At 41.8% G+C, this 14,456-nt stretch overlaps 1 protein-coding gene across 3 annotated transcripts in view; it reads left to right on the top strand.

Annotated features, from left to right (window-relative positions):
- The window catches only part of LOC130596229 (chromodomain-helicase-DNA-binding protein 9-like), a 103,647-nt gene that overhangs the window by 64,276 nt on the left and 24,915 nt on the right, over positions 1–14,456 (top strand). For all 3 annotated transcript variants that reach the window (XM_057403596.1, XM_057403598.1, XM_057403597.1), the window contains 6 exons: positions 3,664–3,919; positions 4,877–5,087; positions 7,462–7,657; positions 9,648–9,812; positions 10,333–10,512; positions 11,894–12,004. In XM_057403596.1, coding sequence (XP_057259579.1) covers positions 3,664–3,919; positions 4,877–5,087; positions 7,462–7,657; positions 9,648–9,812; positions 10,333–10,512; positions 11,894–12,004 — 1,119 coding nt within the window. The remainder of the gene's footprint in view (positions 1–3,663; positions 3,920–4,876; positions 5,088–7,461; positions 7,658–9,647; positions 9,813–10,332; positions 10,513–11,893; positions 12,005–14,456) is intronic.

Below are 14,456 nucleotides of genomic sequence, written 5' to 3'. Positions count from 1 at the left end.
CAACCTGTAGCTGTGCCTGGGATTGCTCCGACCCAGGTGTAGGACCTTGCACTTGGCATGGTTAAACTTCATAAGGTTGGCATCAGCCCACCTCACGAGTGTGTTAAGGTCCCTCTGGATGGCATTCCTTCCCTCCAGTGTATCAACTGAACCACACAGCTTGGTGTCATTGGCAAACTTGCTGAGGGTGCACTAAATCCCACTGTCCATGTCACCAACAAAGATTTTGAACAAGACCAGTCCCAACACCAATCCCTGAGGGACACCACTTGTTACTGGTCTCCAGCTGGACATTGAGCCATTGACCACAACTCTTTGAGTGCGGCCATCCAACCAGTTCTTTATCCACCAAGTCGTCCATCCAATAAATTGATGCCTCTCCAATTTAGAGATAAGGATGTCGTGTGGGACAGTGTCGAATGCTTTGTACAAGTCCAGTTAGATGACATCAACTGCTGTGCCCCTGTCCATCAGTTCTGTAGCCCCATCATAGAAGGCCACCAAATTGGTCAGGCAGGATTTGCCCTTAGTGAAGCCATGCTGGCTGTCACCCAGCACCTTGTTGTTTTTTATGTACCTTAGCATGCTTTCCAGGAGCAACTGCTCCAAGATTTTGCCAGGCACAGAGGTGAGACTGACTGGTCTTTAATTCCCTGGGTCATCCATTTTCCCCTTCTTGAAAATGGGGGTTATATTTCCCTTTTCCCAGTTGTTGGGAACTTCACCTGACTGCCATGATTTTTCAAATATGATGAACAGTGGCTTAGCAACTTCATTTGCCAGCTCCTTCAGGAGCTGAGGATGGATTTCATCAGGTCCCATGGGCTTGTGCACGTTCAGGTTCTTAAGATGGTCTCAAACCACATCCTCTCCTACAGTGGGCCTAGGGTCTTCATTCTCACAGTCCCTGTATCTGCCTTCCAGGACTTGGGTGGTGTGGTCAGAGCATTTGCCAGTGAAGACTAAAGCAATAAGAGCCTCAGCCTTCTCCAAATCCAGGGTAGCCAGTTCTGATAGCTTCCGGACAGGCCCCACGTTGCCCCCAGTCTTTCTTTTACTTGCAGTGTAACTATGGAATCCCTTCCTGTTATCTTTCACATCCCTAGCCAAGTTTAATTCTAACTGGGCCTTAGCTTTCTTAACCTGGTCCCTAGCTTCCTGGAGAACATCCCTGTATTCTTCCCAGGCTGTCTGTCCTTGCTTCCACCTTTTATAAGCCTCTTTTTCCCCTCAAAGTTTCCTCAGCAGCTCCTTATCCATCCATGGAGGTCTCCTGGCCCTCCTGCTGCACTTCCTTCTAGTTGGGACACAACACTCCTGAGCTTGTAGCAGGTGTTACTTGAATATCAACCAACAGTCTTGGGGCCCCCTGCCCTCTAGGGCTATATCCCATGGAACCTTACTAAGCAGGTTCCTGAAGAGGCCAAAGTCTGCTCTCTTGAAGTCCAGGGCAGGGAGCTTGCTGAACACTTCTCACTGTCCTGAGGATCTTGAACTCGACCATCTCATGATCACTACAACCAAGGCTGCCCTGGAGCATCACATTTCTAACCAGCCCTTCCCTGTTGGTGAGCATAAGGTCAAGCATGGCACCTCTCCTTGTCGGCTCCTCTGATACTTACAGGAGGAAGTTGTCTTCCACGCAATCGAGGAGCTTCCTGGATTGCTTGTGCCAGGCCGTACTGTCCCTCCAACAGATGTCAGGGTGGCTGAAGTCCCCCATGAGGACAAGGGCCTGCAAGCATGAGGCTTTTCCTATCTGTCTATAGAGTGCTTCATCCACAGAGTCCTCTTGATCAGGCAGTCTGTTAACAGATCCCCACACTAATGCCCCCCATAGCTGTTCTTCCTTTAACCCTGACCCACAAACTCTCTGTGGACTGCTCACCTGTCCCCAGACAGAGTTCCATATTCTCCAGCCTATCCCTAACATAAATAACATCTCCCCCTTGCCTTCTGATGGGCCTGTCCTCTGTAAAGAGCCTGTAACCTTCCATTCCAGCACTCCAGTCATAGGAGCCATCCCATGTTTCTGTGATGCCTATTATATCATATCCTTGCAGACATGCACACATCTCTAATTCCTCTTGATTGTTCCCCATACTACGGGTATTTGTATAGAGGCATCTGAGCCGAGCTCCAAATGAAGCCAGCTCATTGACTGGAGCGGCTGGAATATCTCTACATTGCTCTGAGCCTTTATTATAGGTGCTGGCAACTGACTGGGAGTGCTGGGATGGAATGATGCCCCCCTCCCCCAACACATCTAGTTTAAAGCTTTCTTGATCAGCCTGGTAAGCCTCCTACCAAAACCTCTTCCCCTTCTTTGTCAGACCAGCTCCACCAGCCTCCAGTATACCTGGTCTCCCAAATTGAGTCCCATGTTCTAGATACCCAAACCCTTGACTGTGGCTCTGCTGTTCTAACCATTTATTAACCTGCCAAATCCCCCTAGCCTCTTTAAGGTCCTCCCCTTTATCCTGGAGAATTGATGAAAAAGATGTCTGAGCTTTAGAGCCCCTAACCACCTCTCCCAGGGGTCTGTAGTCTTTCTTCATGTTCTGTGGGCTACTGCTGTCTATATCACTAGCACCCACATGAATGACTGGAAGTGGGTAATAGACAGTGGGACTTATTAGACCAGACAGCCTCTGTACAAAATCCCTTATCTGAGCCCCTGGTAGGCAACACACCTCCCTTGAGACTGGGTCAGGCCAATAGATGGTTTCCTCTATGCCTTTCAAAGTAGAGTCCCCTGCCTGCTGCTTTTTTCCTGGCAGCACCAGTAGTCATCTTCTTTACCCAAGCATTAGCCGGTTGTTCATTTTTCAAGTATGTTTCCTCATTAGTCCCCTGCAGAACTGCAAAGCATTTCTGGGTGGGGACAACAGATTTAGGAAGAATCCCCTTGCTTTTAATTGTCCTCTTTCTCCTTTTTTATTTTTGTTAGGTTTGTTTTTTTTTTGTTACTCTTTCCCAGCTTCCTGATTTGATGCCCTCCTCTTTTCTGCATGATTTACAATGGATGCTGTGCGCTGCAGCCTCCCCTCTCATAGGCTCTGTCTGGGTGCCTATGCTGGCCACAGCCAGAGCAGAGCTCCCAGACCGGGCCCTGGTCATAAGGCGAGTGCTCACCATCCCGCTCGCCTGCCAGCTTGACCTGTTGCACCAAACTCCTGGTCGCTCGTGCTCCCTTGTGCAGGTTTCTAACCAGTCAGGGCTGGTGCCGCTGCTCCTGGCTCCGCCCCCTGTGAGTCAGCTGCTCGCGTCAGCTGAGCTGCCGGCTCCTGGGCAGGTCCTGTTGAGGGTTTGAGGCTTCCTCGGTAACTTCTGCTGGTCTGAATTGAAGTTCCTGGATGCTGAGCTTCCCTCCACTGAGGTGTTGAAGGCGTTCTCTCTCGAGCTACTCACCTCAGCAATTTACCGCAGCAGTTCTGTTTTGTAGGCAGAGTCTTTGCAGGCAAGTATTAAAAAGATACTCTTTTTATTGGTTTTGGAGTACGTCAAAAAAATCTTAAGTACTTTGGGATTAAAAATAAGGCTATATACCATCTGGCAAATATATGTAAGTCTAGGGAAAAAAAATGATGTAGAGTACAAAAGTTTTTCATTAAACTATATTATTATTTTTCATGTTTGAACCAACTGTTGTGTTTCATTTAGGTTCAGAAACTACAAGCTATTCTGAAACCCATGATGCTCAGACGTTTAAAGGAAGACGTAGAAAAAAAGTTGGCTCCAAAGGAGGAAACTATAATTGAAGTAGAACTAACTAATATTCAGAAGAAATATTATCGAGCGATTCTGGAGAAAAATTTTGCTTTCTTATCCAAAGGAGCAGGGCAAGCAAATGTACCCAATCTGGTTAACACCATGATGGAACTCAGAAAATGTTGTAATCACCCTTACCTCATCAAAGGTAAATACATGATAAAGACTGACGATTTTAATTTTTTATTGATTTTTTTCTATTAATTTTAGTACTTTTGTAGTTCTTAAATATTTAAAATATATAAGAGCTTTTGTATTTCTTAAATGTTTTCATCAGACTTTCCAAGGGACTGGATTAGGTGGAAGCATGTTTTTGATAGATGTAAGGCAAAGTTGTGATGCATTTGCATATTTAAGGCCTGAAATGTGAACTTGCTTTGTAGGATTTTACAGAATATTTAGAAGCTATTATCTCATGGGAATGTTACATATCTTTAAAGGCAGTGTGAAGAACAACTAGACCTAACTTTTAATGCTTCTCATAAGTGATATGGTCTGTGTCAGTCTTCATTGTTTTTCTCAGTTACTTATAACTGATTTGGATAGTTTTTTAAGCTCCTGAAGTTTTTGCTATGATTTTAATCATAGTGGGACTTAAGAAAAAGTCTTTAGAATGCTGTTTCTTAAGATTCCTGTCCCATTTAAAATATCACAGAGACTCAAGGACTTGTGGTTTTTCAGTTGTTGGGGTTTTTTGTTTGTTTTTTTTTGGGGGGTGTGTTTTGTTGGTTTTGGTTGGGTGGTGTTTGGTTTTTTTTGTTGTTGGTTTTTGGTTTTTTTTATGTGACACATGAGAACAAGTGGTTTTGGTTTTGCAGTTGGGGGATTTACCTTGTTCTAGGTGTTCTTTCTGTGGTACTCTGATTAAAAACTTCAGGCTGCTTTTCAAAGAGCACAGAAATAGATGTTCTTGATAGACTTTAGATCCATCTAGAACTTTGTTCTTTCTTCAGCAGCGACTAATGGAGGCATGTTTAGAGTACAAGCACCGATTTTTTTTTTTATTTTTTTTTTTTTTATTATTTTTTTTGGAACTTGGCCTTGTATGTACATGGAGATATTTGTGTAGATACACCTGTAGATACAGAAATAAAATCTTTGATAGGTGCTGAAGAGAAAATCCTTGGAGAGTTTAAAGAAACATATAACCTAAGTGCTCCAGACTTCCATCTGCAAGCAATGATCCAGTCTGCTGGTAAATTGGTTCTTATTGATAAACTTCTTCCAAAAATGAAAGCAGGAGGCCACAAAGTCCTTATCTTCTCTCAAATGGTGCGCTGCCTTGATATTTTGGAGGATTACCTTATACATAAAAGGTAAGATACTCCCTATTCTGTCTCCTGTAGTATGTTGTTCTCTGTGGGCATATCTTTGAATATTAGTGTAGGATTAGTGATTACAGCACACCAGAGATAGGAATTCTTTCTTTCTGGCTAATCACTATGTAACTTGCTGTGGCGGCTTACCATTTATTCACCAACAAATGAAACCTTCAGAGAGGTTGTTACAGTCAATTGTTGCTATATCAACCTGAAAAAAAAATATAAAAAGACATAGTTCTGGTTGTTTTAATAGTCTATTTGTTGGAATGTACATTTTGCTTTGAAGTGTATATTTGTCAGTATACTACATAGAATCATAGAATCGTTAGGGTTGGAAAGGACCTTAAGATCATCTAGTTCCAACCTCCCTGCCATGGGCAGGGACACCTTACGCTAAATCATATCACCCAAGGCCTCGTCCAACCTGGCCTTGAACACTGCCAGGGATGGAGCATTCGCAACCTCCCTGGGCAACCTATTCCAGTGCCTCACCCCACCCTAACAGGAAAGAATTTCCTTCTTATATCCAACCTAAACTTCCCCTGTTTAAGTTTTAACCCGTTACCCCTTTTCTTGTCACTACAGTCTCTAATGAAGAGTCCCTCTCCAGCATCCCTATAGGCCCCCTTCAGATACTGGAAGGCTGCTATGAGGTCTCCATGCAGCCTTCAGCAAGTTTGCCCATTACACCGAGCTGTGTGGTTCAGTTGATAATGATCCTGCTGTACTTGTCACTAGGGTTGGTGTAGCTGCTGTATTTGGAGTTGGAGTAGCTGCGTTGTCTGTTACCTTGCCATTGGATCCAGAGACATTTTTTTCCCTTTGAAGGCTCTGGATAGTGTTGAACAGGGCTCTGTAAGCATAGGCCAAGGCCCAGCACGTTGCCATGATTTGTCCTACTCTGGTATGACAAGGATGACAACACACCTCCTTTAAGTGTTTTACTAATTTTTCTTAAATTTGCACTTGTTCAGTGGTGAGGCTCCAAAGCACTGGAGGGGCCCACTGGCCTAGATATTTGCCCATACTATCGCACACACCCTGCAACTCATGACTGTCCAGCCTCAGGGAAAAATCTCTTGGTCCTTCTATAACGTCTATATTACATAGTAATATAGAGTTTGCATGTTAAAAATTAGTGAGAATGTCAAGCCTTCCTGCAGCGGATACTGGAAGGTATATTGAAAGCCATTACTAGAATATATTAAAATCTCCTTTTGTGATAATTTTATATAACTTCTATTCTTCTATGGTTTTGGTTTCATAAAACAGTCTATTTGAGCTGCAAGCTCAACAGTTTGTATGTTTTATTTTAATAAACTAATTTTAATTTCATAGTAGTATCCAATATGGAAAATACTCCTTTTTCTGTAATGTTGTAACATCTAAACTAGTGCATCACATTTACAGGTAGAATTTTCTGAAATCCATAGGAGGTGAAACTTGCTCATGCTGCTCTTTGATTAGAAATTTTAGAGTGCACTCATGATTAGACTTCATATTTAACAGAATTCATGACTGTAGGAGATGGCTGCCTGCCAAAATGGCTGTGGTCCTGTGGATTATCTGCTGTGCCATTTTATAGCTGATTAGTAGAAAAATGGTTTTGAGGCTCTTTGACTAACAGATACACATTCAACACCTTCATCTACAATGTACAGAAGCATTTGCTCTCTTTTTAAGCATTTCACTTGATTTCAGAAGTTTCATTGGAGTTTTTGTAACTATCAAAAGTAACAAAAATGACAGCTCTACTTCAGGCTTTTAAATTTGCTGGTTTTACTTTAGGAAGCCCTGGATTCATTGATGCCTTGATAAAGACTGTTAGAGGTGCTGTCCATATCATTTTTGTTCTGTTCCTATGACTCTTGACAGAATTGATATGTAGTTTGTCCAATGATAGCTTACCAGGGACTGCTTTCTGCTGGTTACTTGGTTACCCCTAACATGTGCAGACAATTTGGTATATAATACGAAAGATCATTGTCCTGCTACTGTGACCCCAGGCAGGGATCTAAGCATAATAGCATGTGAAAAACTTGTAAGTGTCCACTTGGGACTTCAGGTTATGGTGTGTTTTAGTGCAGCAAAGTGCCATGGTAATACATGTTTCCTGGTATATCTAACCAGGTACTTGCTTTAATGAAGCAATTTCAGATGAACTTCTCTTAAAATGCTCAGTGTTTGTATTTGCTGATGTGTATTGGTACTACAGATATGCAAGTTCTGTCATGATTCCTTGTTATGTTATTCTCTGATAATCAAAGTTAGTTGGCATCACTTCTATTCACCATAAAGAATGAATATGCAAGCAGGAGATCTGTTCTAATCCCTCTTTGTGTGTGTGTGTATCCATGGCAATTTCCAGATACTTGTATGAACGAATTGATGGGCGAGTACGAGGCAATCTCAGACAAGCTGCCATTGACCGGTTCAGCAAGCCAGATTCCGACCGTTTTGTCTTCCTTCTGTGCACCAGAGCTGGTGGTTTGGGCATTAATTTGACTGCAGCAGATACATGTATAATTTTTGATTCTGATTGGAATCCTCAAAATGATCTTCAGGTAAATTCTTTTGAGCATAATAGTGAAATCTAAGCAGTCAAACCTGGCTGATAAAAATTTGATCAGTTATAATGTTGTCTTCATTTTGAATATGCATAATTTTAAAATTTTCATATTTTTGTAAGGCAAATATTTCATGGTTTTTGATGAATACTTTCTACTTGGATAGGAGAGGTCATCTGGGTTTGGATGGGTTCTACCTTTTCCTTTCAAATTGATTACACTTCGAAAGCACAACACAAGTAAACTAAGCCAATAAGTAGATAAAATGCTTAAGACTTTGATGACACTTTGAAACCAGGGATTGGATTTTGCATTTGCTGACTAACACAATTTTTGGAAATAGAGTTGTTCAGCTAAAACATAATATATAGAAAATGAGTAATGTGTTGTCGTGGTTTATACCCTAGACAGACAGCTTGTTCACTCACTCCCAGTGAGTGGTGCAGGGCTGAGAGCAATTGAGCCCCCCCCCCGGGGCTCTCCCCTTCCCTGCTCCCGTGAGGGATGGGGAGGAGGATCGAACAAGTGCAATGCCAGGGGTTGAGACAAGAACAGTCCAGCAACCAATGTACAACACAAATCACCACCGCTACCACCAACGACAACAATGATAAGAGAAAATAACAAGGGACGAGGATACAATACCACTCGCCAAGAAACGAGTCCCACCTGGAAGCCCGTGTCCTTCTGGGTAACTCCCAGTTACCCCCCACCCTGGGCATGACGTGCTGTGGTATGGAATACCTCTTTGGCTAGCCTGGGTCTGGCGCCCCATCTCTGCTTCCTCCCGGCTTCCCCTCCCTGGCAGAGCATGAGCCTCACAAAGTCCTTGGTCAGGGTAAACATCACTTAGCAACAACCAAAAACATCGGTTTCACCAATACTGTTCCCAGGCTGGAAGTCAAAACACAGCACTGCACCAGCTACCACGAAGGAGAAAAATGGCTGTTACTGCTGAACCCAGGACATGTGTATTAAGATACAAAGAATGAATCAAATCTAGGAATTGGTTCCTGAAATTGAATTCAGTCTTAAGTCGCAACTCCTTTACCCTTTTGTCATGGTTTAAACCGAGCTAGTAACTCAGAACCACGTAGCTGCTCGTTCCTTCCCCGCCCCCCTTCTTCTTCCTCCTGCTACTGGAGGGATGGGGAAGAGAATCAAAAGAGTGTAAATCCCATGGGTTGAGATAAGAACAGTCCAGTAACTAAGGTACATTACAAAACTACTGCTACTACCACCAATAATAATGATAAGGGAAATAACAAGAGGAGAGAATATAAAACTAAAAGGGGAAAAGGAAAAGAAAACAAAGTGATGCACAATACAGTTGCTCACCACCCGCCAACCAATACCCAGCCTGACCTGAGCAGTGATATGGGCCTTCCGGGTAACTTCCTCCAGTTTATATACTGGGCATGACATGCTGTGGTATGGAATATCCCTTTGGCTAGTTTGGGTCAGGTGTCCTGTCTCTGCTTCCTTCTGGCTTCCCATGCCCCTCCTCACTGGCAGAGCATGAGAATGAAAAGTCCTTGATCAGTGTTAGCAGTACTTGGCAATGACTGAAAACATCAGTGTGTTATCAGCACTGGTCTCAGGCAAAAGTTGAAAACACAGCACTGCACCAGCTACTAAGGAGAAAAATGACTGCTACAGCTGAACCCAGGGCAAATGTGTATTTGGAGATCATATAACTTAGGTGCTAGCTTGTCTTGTTACGTAGTTACTGCAAGAGAAACACTATTCTGTAGCATTCAGCACAGATCCTTCCTCTTCATTTTACTTACTATACTGTTTTTAGAAAACTTCACAATGCAGAAAATGTCTGGTAGTTTCTATTTAGTTATATGTGAATTGACTTCCTTTTGAGTTCATGCTGTTGTTTTTCAGACTGTGCTACCGCAGAAATAATTTCTTGAAAGAAGAGGATCTTATTCCTAGATATGTCTAAATTCTTTCTGCTATTCTTTTCTCCCTTCAAAAGGCTCAAGCCCGTTGTCACAGGATTGGTCAGAACAAAGCAGTGAAGGTCTACAGACTGATAACGCGGAACTCCTATGAGAGAGAGATGTTTGATAGAGCAAGTCTGAAACTGGGACTAGATAAGGCTGTCCTCCAGAGTATGAGTGGAAGAGAAAGCACTGGTGGTGTATGTAGACATTTCTTGAAATAACTCCTTTTGCTTTGTTAATCACATGGGAACTATTTTAAATTACAGAACCTACCATTTCTCTGTTGTTTGCATCTGGGTTATGTTTTCTGATGTGGACTAACAGTGTAATTGACTTAATTTTAAATGTAGTCAATTACTCTGATAAATCTCATTATTTCTTGCTTATTAAGGTCCAAAGTAGATAATGCAAACAAGGAGGTAAGTTCCCTTTGTTTCCTTGTATCTTTTCATATTTATATATAATGTGTTACTTTAATACTAGATGTAAATCTCATCTTAATAGGTAATTCTTCTAAGCTTGTATTCATCATGGTGTTGGAACAACCAAAACAAAACATGTACCCGTAAAAATGTGTACTGTAACCACATAATAAATTGTTTCAATTGATGACCAGACTTTTATCTTAGCTTTTAATAATCTTGAATTTAAAATTTATAAGTTGTAAGACACAATTCAGTTGCACAAACATTTTTTTCTTCCCCCCCCCCCCCCCAGATCCAACAACTCTCCAAAAAAGAAATAGAAGACTTGCTTCGAAGGGGTGCATATGGTGCCATTATGGATGAAGAAGATGAAGGCTCTAAATTCTGTGAGGAAGACATTGACCAAATTTTACAGCGTCGTACTAAAACTATCATGATTGAATCAGAAGGAAGGGGCTCCACATTTGCCAAGGTGTGGAAGCAGCAAGTTCTTCTTTGAAAGTATAGAGCTGTAAATGTAACCAGTGCTGTAAAGCTTATGCTTTAAAAAAAAAAAAAAAAAAAAAAAGTTGTTTACTTTTATTTAATGTTTGTGTGTTAGGTACAGCTTTTGGGTTCCTACATCTATGTGTTTATACTAACATGTGCATCTAGCAAAGTCAGTTTTGCACATACAGATTGTGTAATAGGCATGTGCTGCTTTTGAAAAGGCTAAGATTTGTGTGAGATATAATGGACTGCATTAACCAGGAATAGTAAACCAGCTTATTCTAAAAATGCCTGCATATAGGATACAGGTTGAACCTTGAGCTTTGTTAAGCAAAATATGACGGCTTCTGAAATAGCAAGGGGTGGAGAGTATATTTATGTGCCGGGGAAGGGGGGGGTGGGGGGGGGTGGGGGTGAGGCTGAGAGTGTAAGGTCTTAGAAGGAATAGTCTAGAATAAAATTGGACTGACACTTTTTATAATTTTTGGTACGTAGGAGAAAAACAGCAATATAGCATCCATGGAAAATTGGATGAACAGAATAAAAAGTAAATTTGGACTCCTTAATTTCCAAAGTATGTGCAAATATGAATCTGAACAAATACAAATTCAGGTAAATTAAAAAATACATAAATAAATCAAGCAGTATAACTGAGATTGGAATGTGGGTACTTGATGAATGCAGTTGTGACAGTTTCCCCCCCAAGGCAAAGCAAAAGGAAAACTTACAAGAATATAAATATATATTTTTATATATATATATTTAAGATAAATTATATTTCTATATTTTATCTTATATTTTGCTTATTGTGTCTTATATAACAAACAGACTTCTAAAAACAATCACTATCAAAAAAAGTAAAAATTTTTGGTTTTACTTTTTTCCCCAAAAGCAGTATACTAGGGTTTTTAAAATGCCTTCTTGAAATTAAGCTTGTTCCACGCTCTCAAGCTTTGATTGTTAGTAGTTTAAACACTCCATTGAAATTTCCCTCACGCGAGTACTTTTGCATGAGATGAAATCCCCAAATGCTGATAAGTATCTTCAGAAGATCCTATTTTCTTCCATTCAAGTCATTTAGATTCAGAATTAGAAGAATCTTGCTGCTTAATGTTGTTCTCTCCTGATGGAGCATAAGAGTTCATTAGATTTTTCTTATATATTATGGATCTGATTTAAAAAATTAAGGGGGAAGAGAACTTTTGAGACTTTTGGCACTGTAAGTAGCTTCTGAAGTCTTAACAGCTGCTTGGGAGGAGACTTTTGATGAAATAACCTTATGCAGTCTTCGCAGCACTGAGGCATTCAAACTCGACTGACTTTTGATGTATGATGTTGGTAAGATTAAGTTTTATTTATTACAGGCTAGTTTTGTTGCATCTGGAAACAGGACTGATATTTCACTAGATGATCCCAACTTCTGGCAGAAATGGGCCAAAAAAGCAGAAATAGATATAGATGCTATCAGTGGTAGAGTAAGTACTTCTCTTTCTAATGCATATTTTCTCAAGTATTTGTTTGCTGTTGAATTCTGAAATAGCAGGTGTAGAATTTCTGGTGCTTTTTTGTATTACTATTTCAACAAGTCAGACTTCTTGTGCTGGTTAATTTGTGCATGGGTAATTGTTGACGCGGGAGTCACGGACAACACAGACACGATCAATGTGATCAAGCGATTGCCAAATTTATTACAAAGCCTTAACTCCTTATATACTATTTCTTACATGCACTTACAGTGATTTGGCATATTATGATTGGATACATGTCTTGAAGACCCTTAGTGACTAACATATAATTGGTTAAGCACAGGTGTGACAACTTGACCTCGAAAGCTTGCCAACAGTCCACAGTTCTCATTATGTCAGTGAATTCCAGCTTCTTCTTATCTTGCTTGCTTAAGCTTCTTCAGGCCTCTCATGGCCTTGCTGTATCTTTCAGGATTATTCAGAGTTTATGTACCAATTATGCATTCTCCTGTGAGAGCACTGTCTCCACATCTCCCCCTTTTTGTTTTATATATGTTTTGGGTGACCCTACTTGAGCAGGGGATTTGTGCTAGATCATATCTCCAACATATGCCAACTACAGGCTGCTGGGCCTGCCCCTTTTTTCTCCTGTATGGCTCTCTGGTAACAGGGGAGGCAATCCTTCACATCAAGGTCTGGCATGGCATGTGTCCCCACAGCTCCACGCCTGCTGGGTTGCAGCCAACAGCAGAGCTAAAGGTTCTTCTTGGTGGCAAACACAGAGGCCAACCCAGTCTTGCCCTTGATTGTGGTAGCAGGCATTTTGTCATCCTCAGTCCTTGCACCATGTTGTCAATGCAGAGTTTCACCTGCTTCATCCAGTAACAAGTCACTACTACAGCAAGGCACACACAAATTTACATTAGCAGAGTAACTATTACAGGGTGCAGCAGCATGTTGAAGATGGTGATGGCAGTGAGGGACTAGCCAAAGAAATTTCTTACCAGTGGAATTCTCCCACCCTCTTAATTTGTTCCATCACCTGCTTTATAACACTACCATTGTATTAGAATCTTTCCAGTTTTTGCCTTGGCATTTTCTAGCAGCTACTGCAAATTTCCATACCCTAACATCTCTTTTACAAATGACAAATCTATACAATACAAGGTGTAGTTCATTAGCAACTGGCTAGTAAATACAGGTGGTTTTATACACAAAATCTCAGCCTCTAATAATAGCTACTTTACAAGCACACATATATTCAAGCTGTTACTTTTCCCCCAAGTGATGTTTTGCAATCATTCATTTTTCTCTTCCCCTATCTCATTCTGCTTGGGGTATTCACGGTCAGCTCCTGTAGCTGAGGCATCAGGTTTTTCCAGTCGTCTGTCCAGCTCATGGCAAGGCTTGACAACATTTGCAGGCAGTCACCATGGACCTGTAGTCAGGAGGACACAAATATACCCCCTCCTCCAGTTTATCAGTTCTTGAGAAGCAGACAGGTTAAACTGCACATTGTTAACAGTCAAGGAGTTTGCTGCATCATTGCCTCTTTTTTTTTTTTTTTTTTCTGCCACCCTGATGCTGCTTAGGTGACGGCTCATAAAGCTTGTGGTTGCACTACCCCTCTCGCTTTTTTAGTTAGCAGTTCTTATTTCAACCAATCTGTCTATTTCTCTATTCCTCCAAGTCTTGGATTCACCCCAGGTTTCTTTAAACATACTAAGCAGGGCTCCTACCATGCACCCACTGTGTTGCAGGTGCTCTTTAGGCTTTGTCTGTGGTGTCTCTACAAACTGCCTCAATAGATTGAGAGGTTGGGTTTTGGTTTGGTTTTCTTTTTTTTTTTTTTTTCCTCTTCACTCCTCTGGCGTCCATCCTGGCCGTTCCGCCAGTGGAGCACCGGGAGCTGAATCAGAGGTCAGCTTTTTTTTTTTTTTCCAAAAGTCGCTCACCCTGCTTTGCACAGCTACAAACGCCAGCCTGCTTGGCAGCAGGTATAAAAGCCTGTCTGCTCGGCAGCAGCTACAGCTGCCTGCCTGCTTCAGCAGCAACCATAAATACCTGCCGGTAACCTCACTTTTGCATTAACCCTTTCTTGCCCGAAATGTTAAACTGCTACCCGTTAAAAACTTTTACATGAACCCAACAACAAAAAATACACAGAACACCGTCTGCCCTCAAAACACACACACACACACGTATGGGATCCCAGAAGCACACGCCACAGAACTACAATATTTGAAGCACAAAATCCAGGCAATCATTACTCCCACTACAGTCCCACGTACAGAACGTGGCACAAGGACCCTGTGGAGACTAACAGCAAACCAGCTCCGAGAAGCATCATTGCAGTGCGAGGTGGCAGGCTCAACCTTAGCGGGCATCCCTGCAGAGGCTCTGCCTCCCCCACATCGCATGAGGCTTGGGCTTTTATACTGACCAAAATGCACACTCATTC

This window comes from Pezoporus wallicus, unplaced genomic scaffold (genome assembly GCF_028554395.1).
Source record: "Pezoporus wallicus isolate ANWC-B61680 ecotype Strahan unplaced genomic scaffold, APGP_CSIRO_Pwel_v1 contig_7903, whole genome shotgun sequence".
Lineage (NCBI taxonomy): Eukaryota > Metazoa > Chordata > Aves > Psittaciformes > Psittacidae > Pezoporus > Pezoporus wallicus.
The sequence above is the reverse complement of the archived record's forward strand: the minus strand, read 5'-3'. Positions and strand labels throughout refer to the sequence as shown.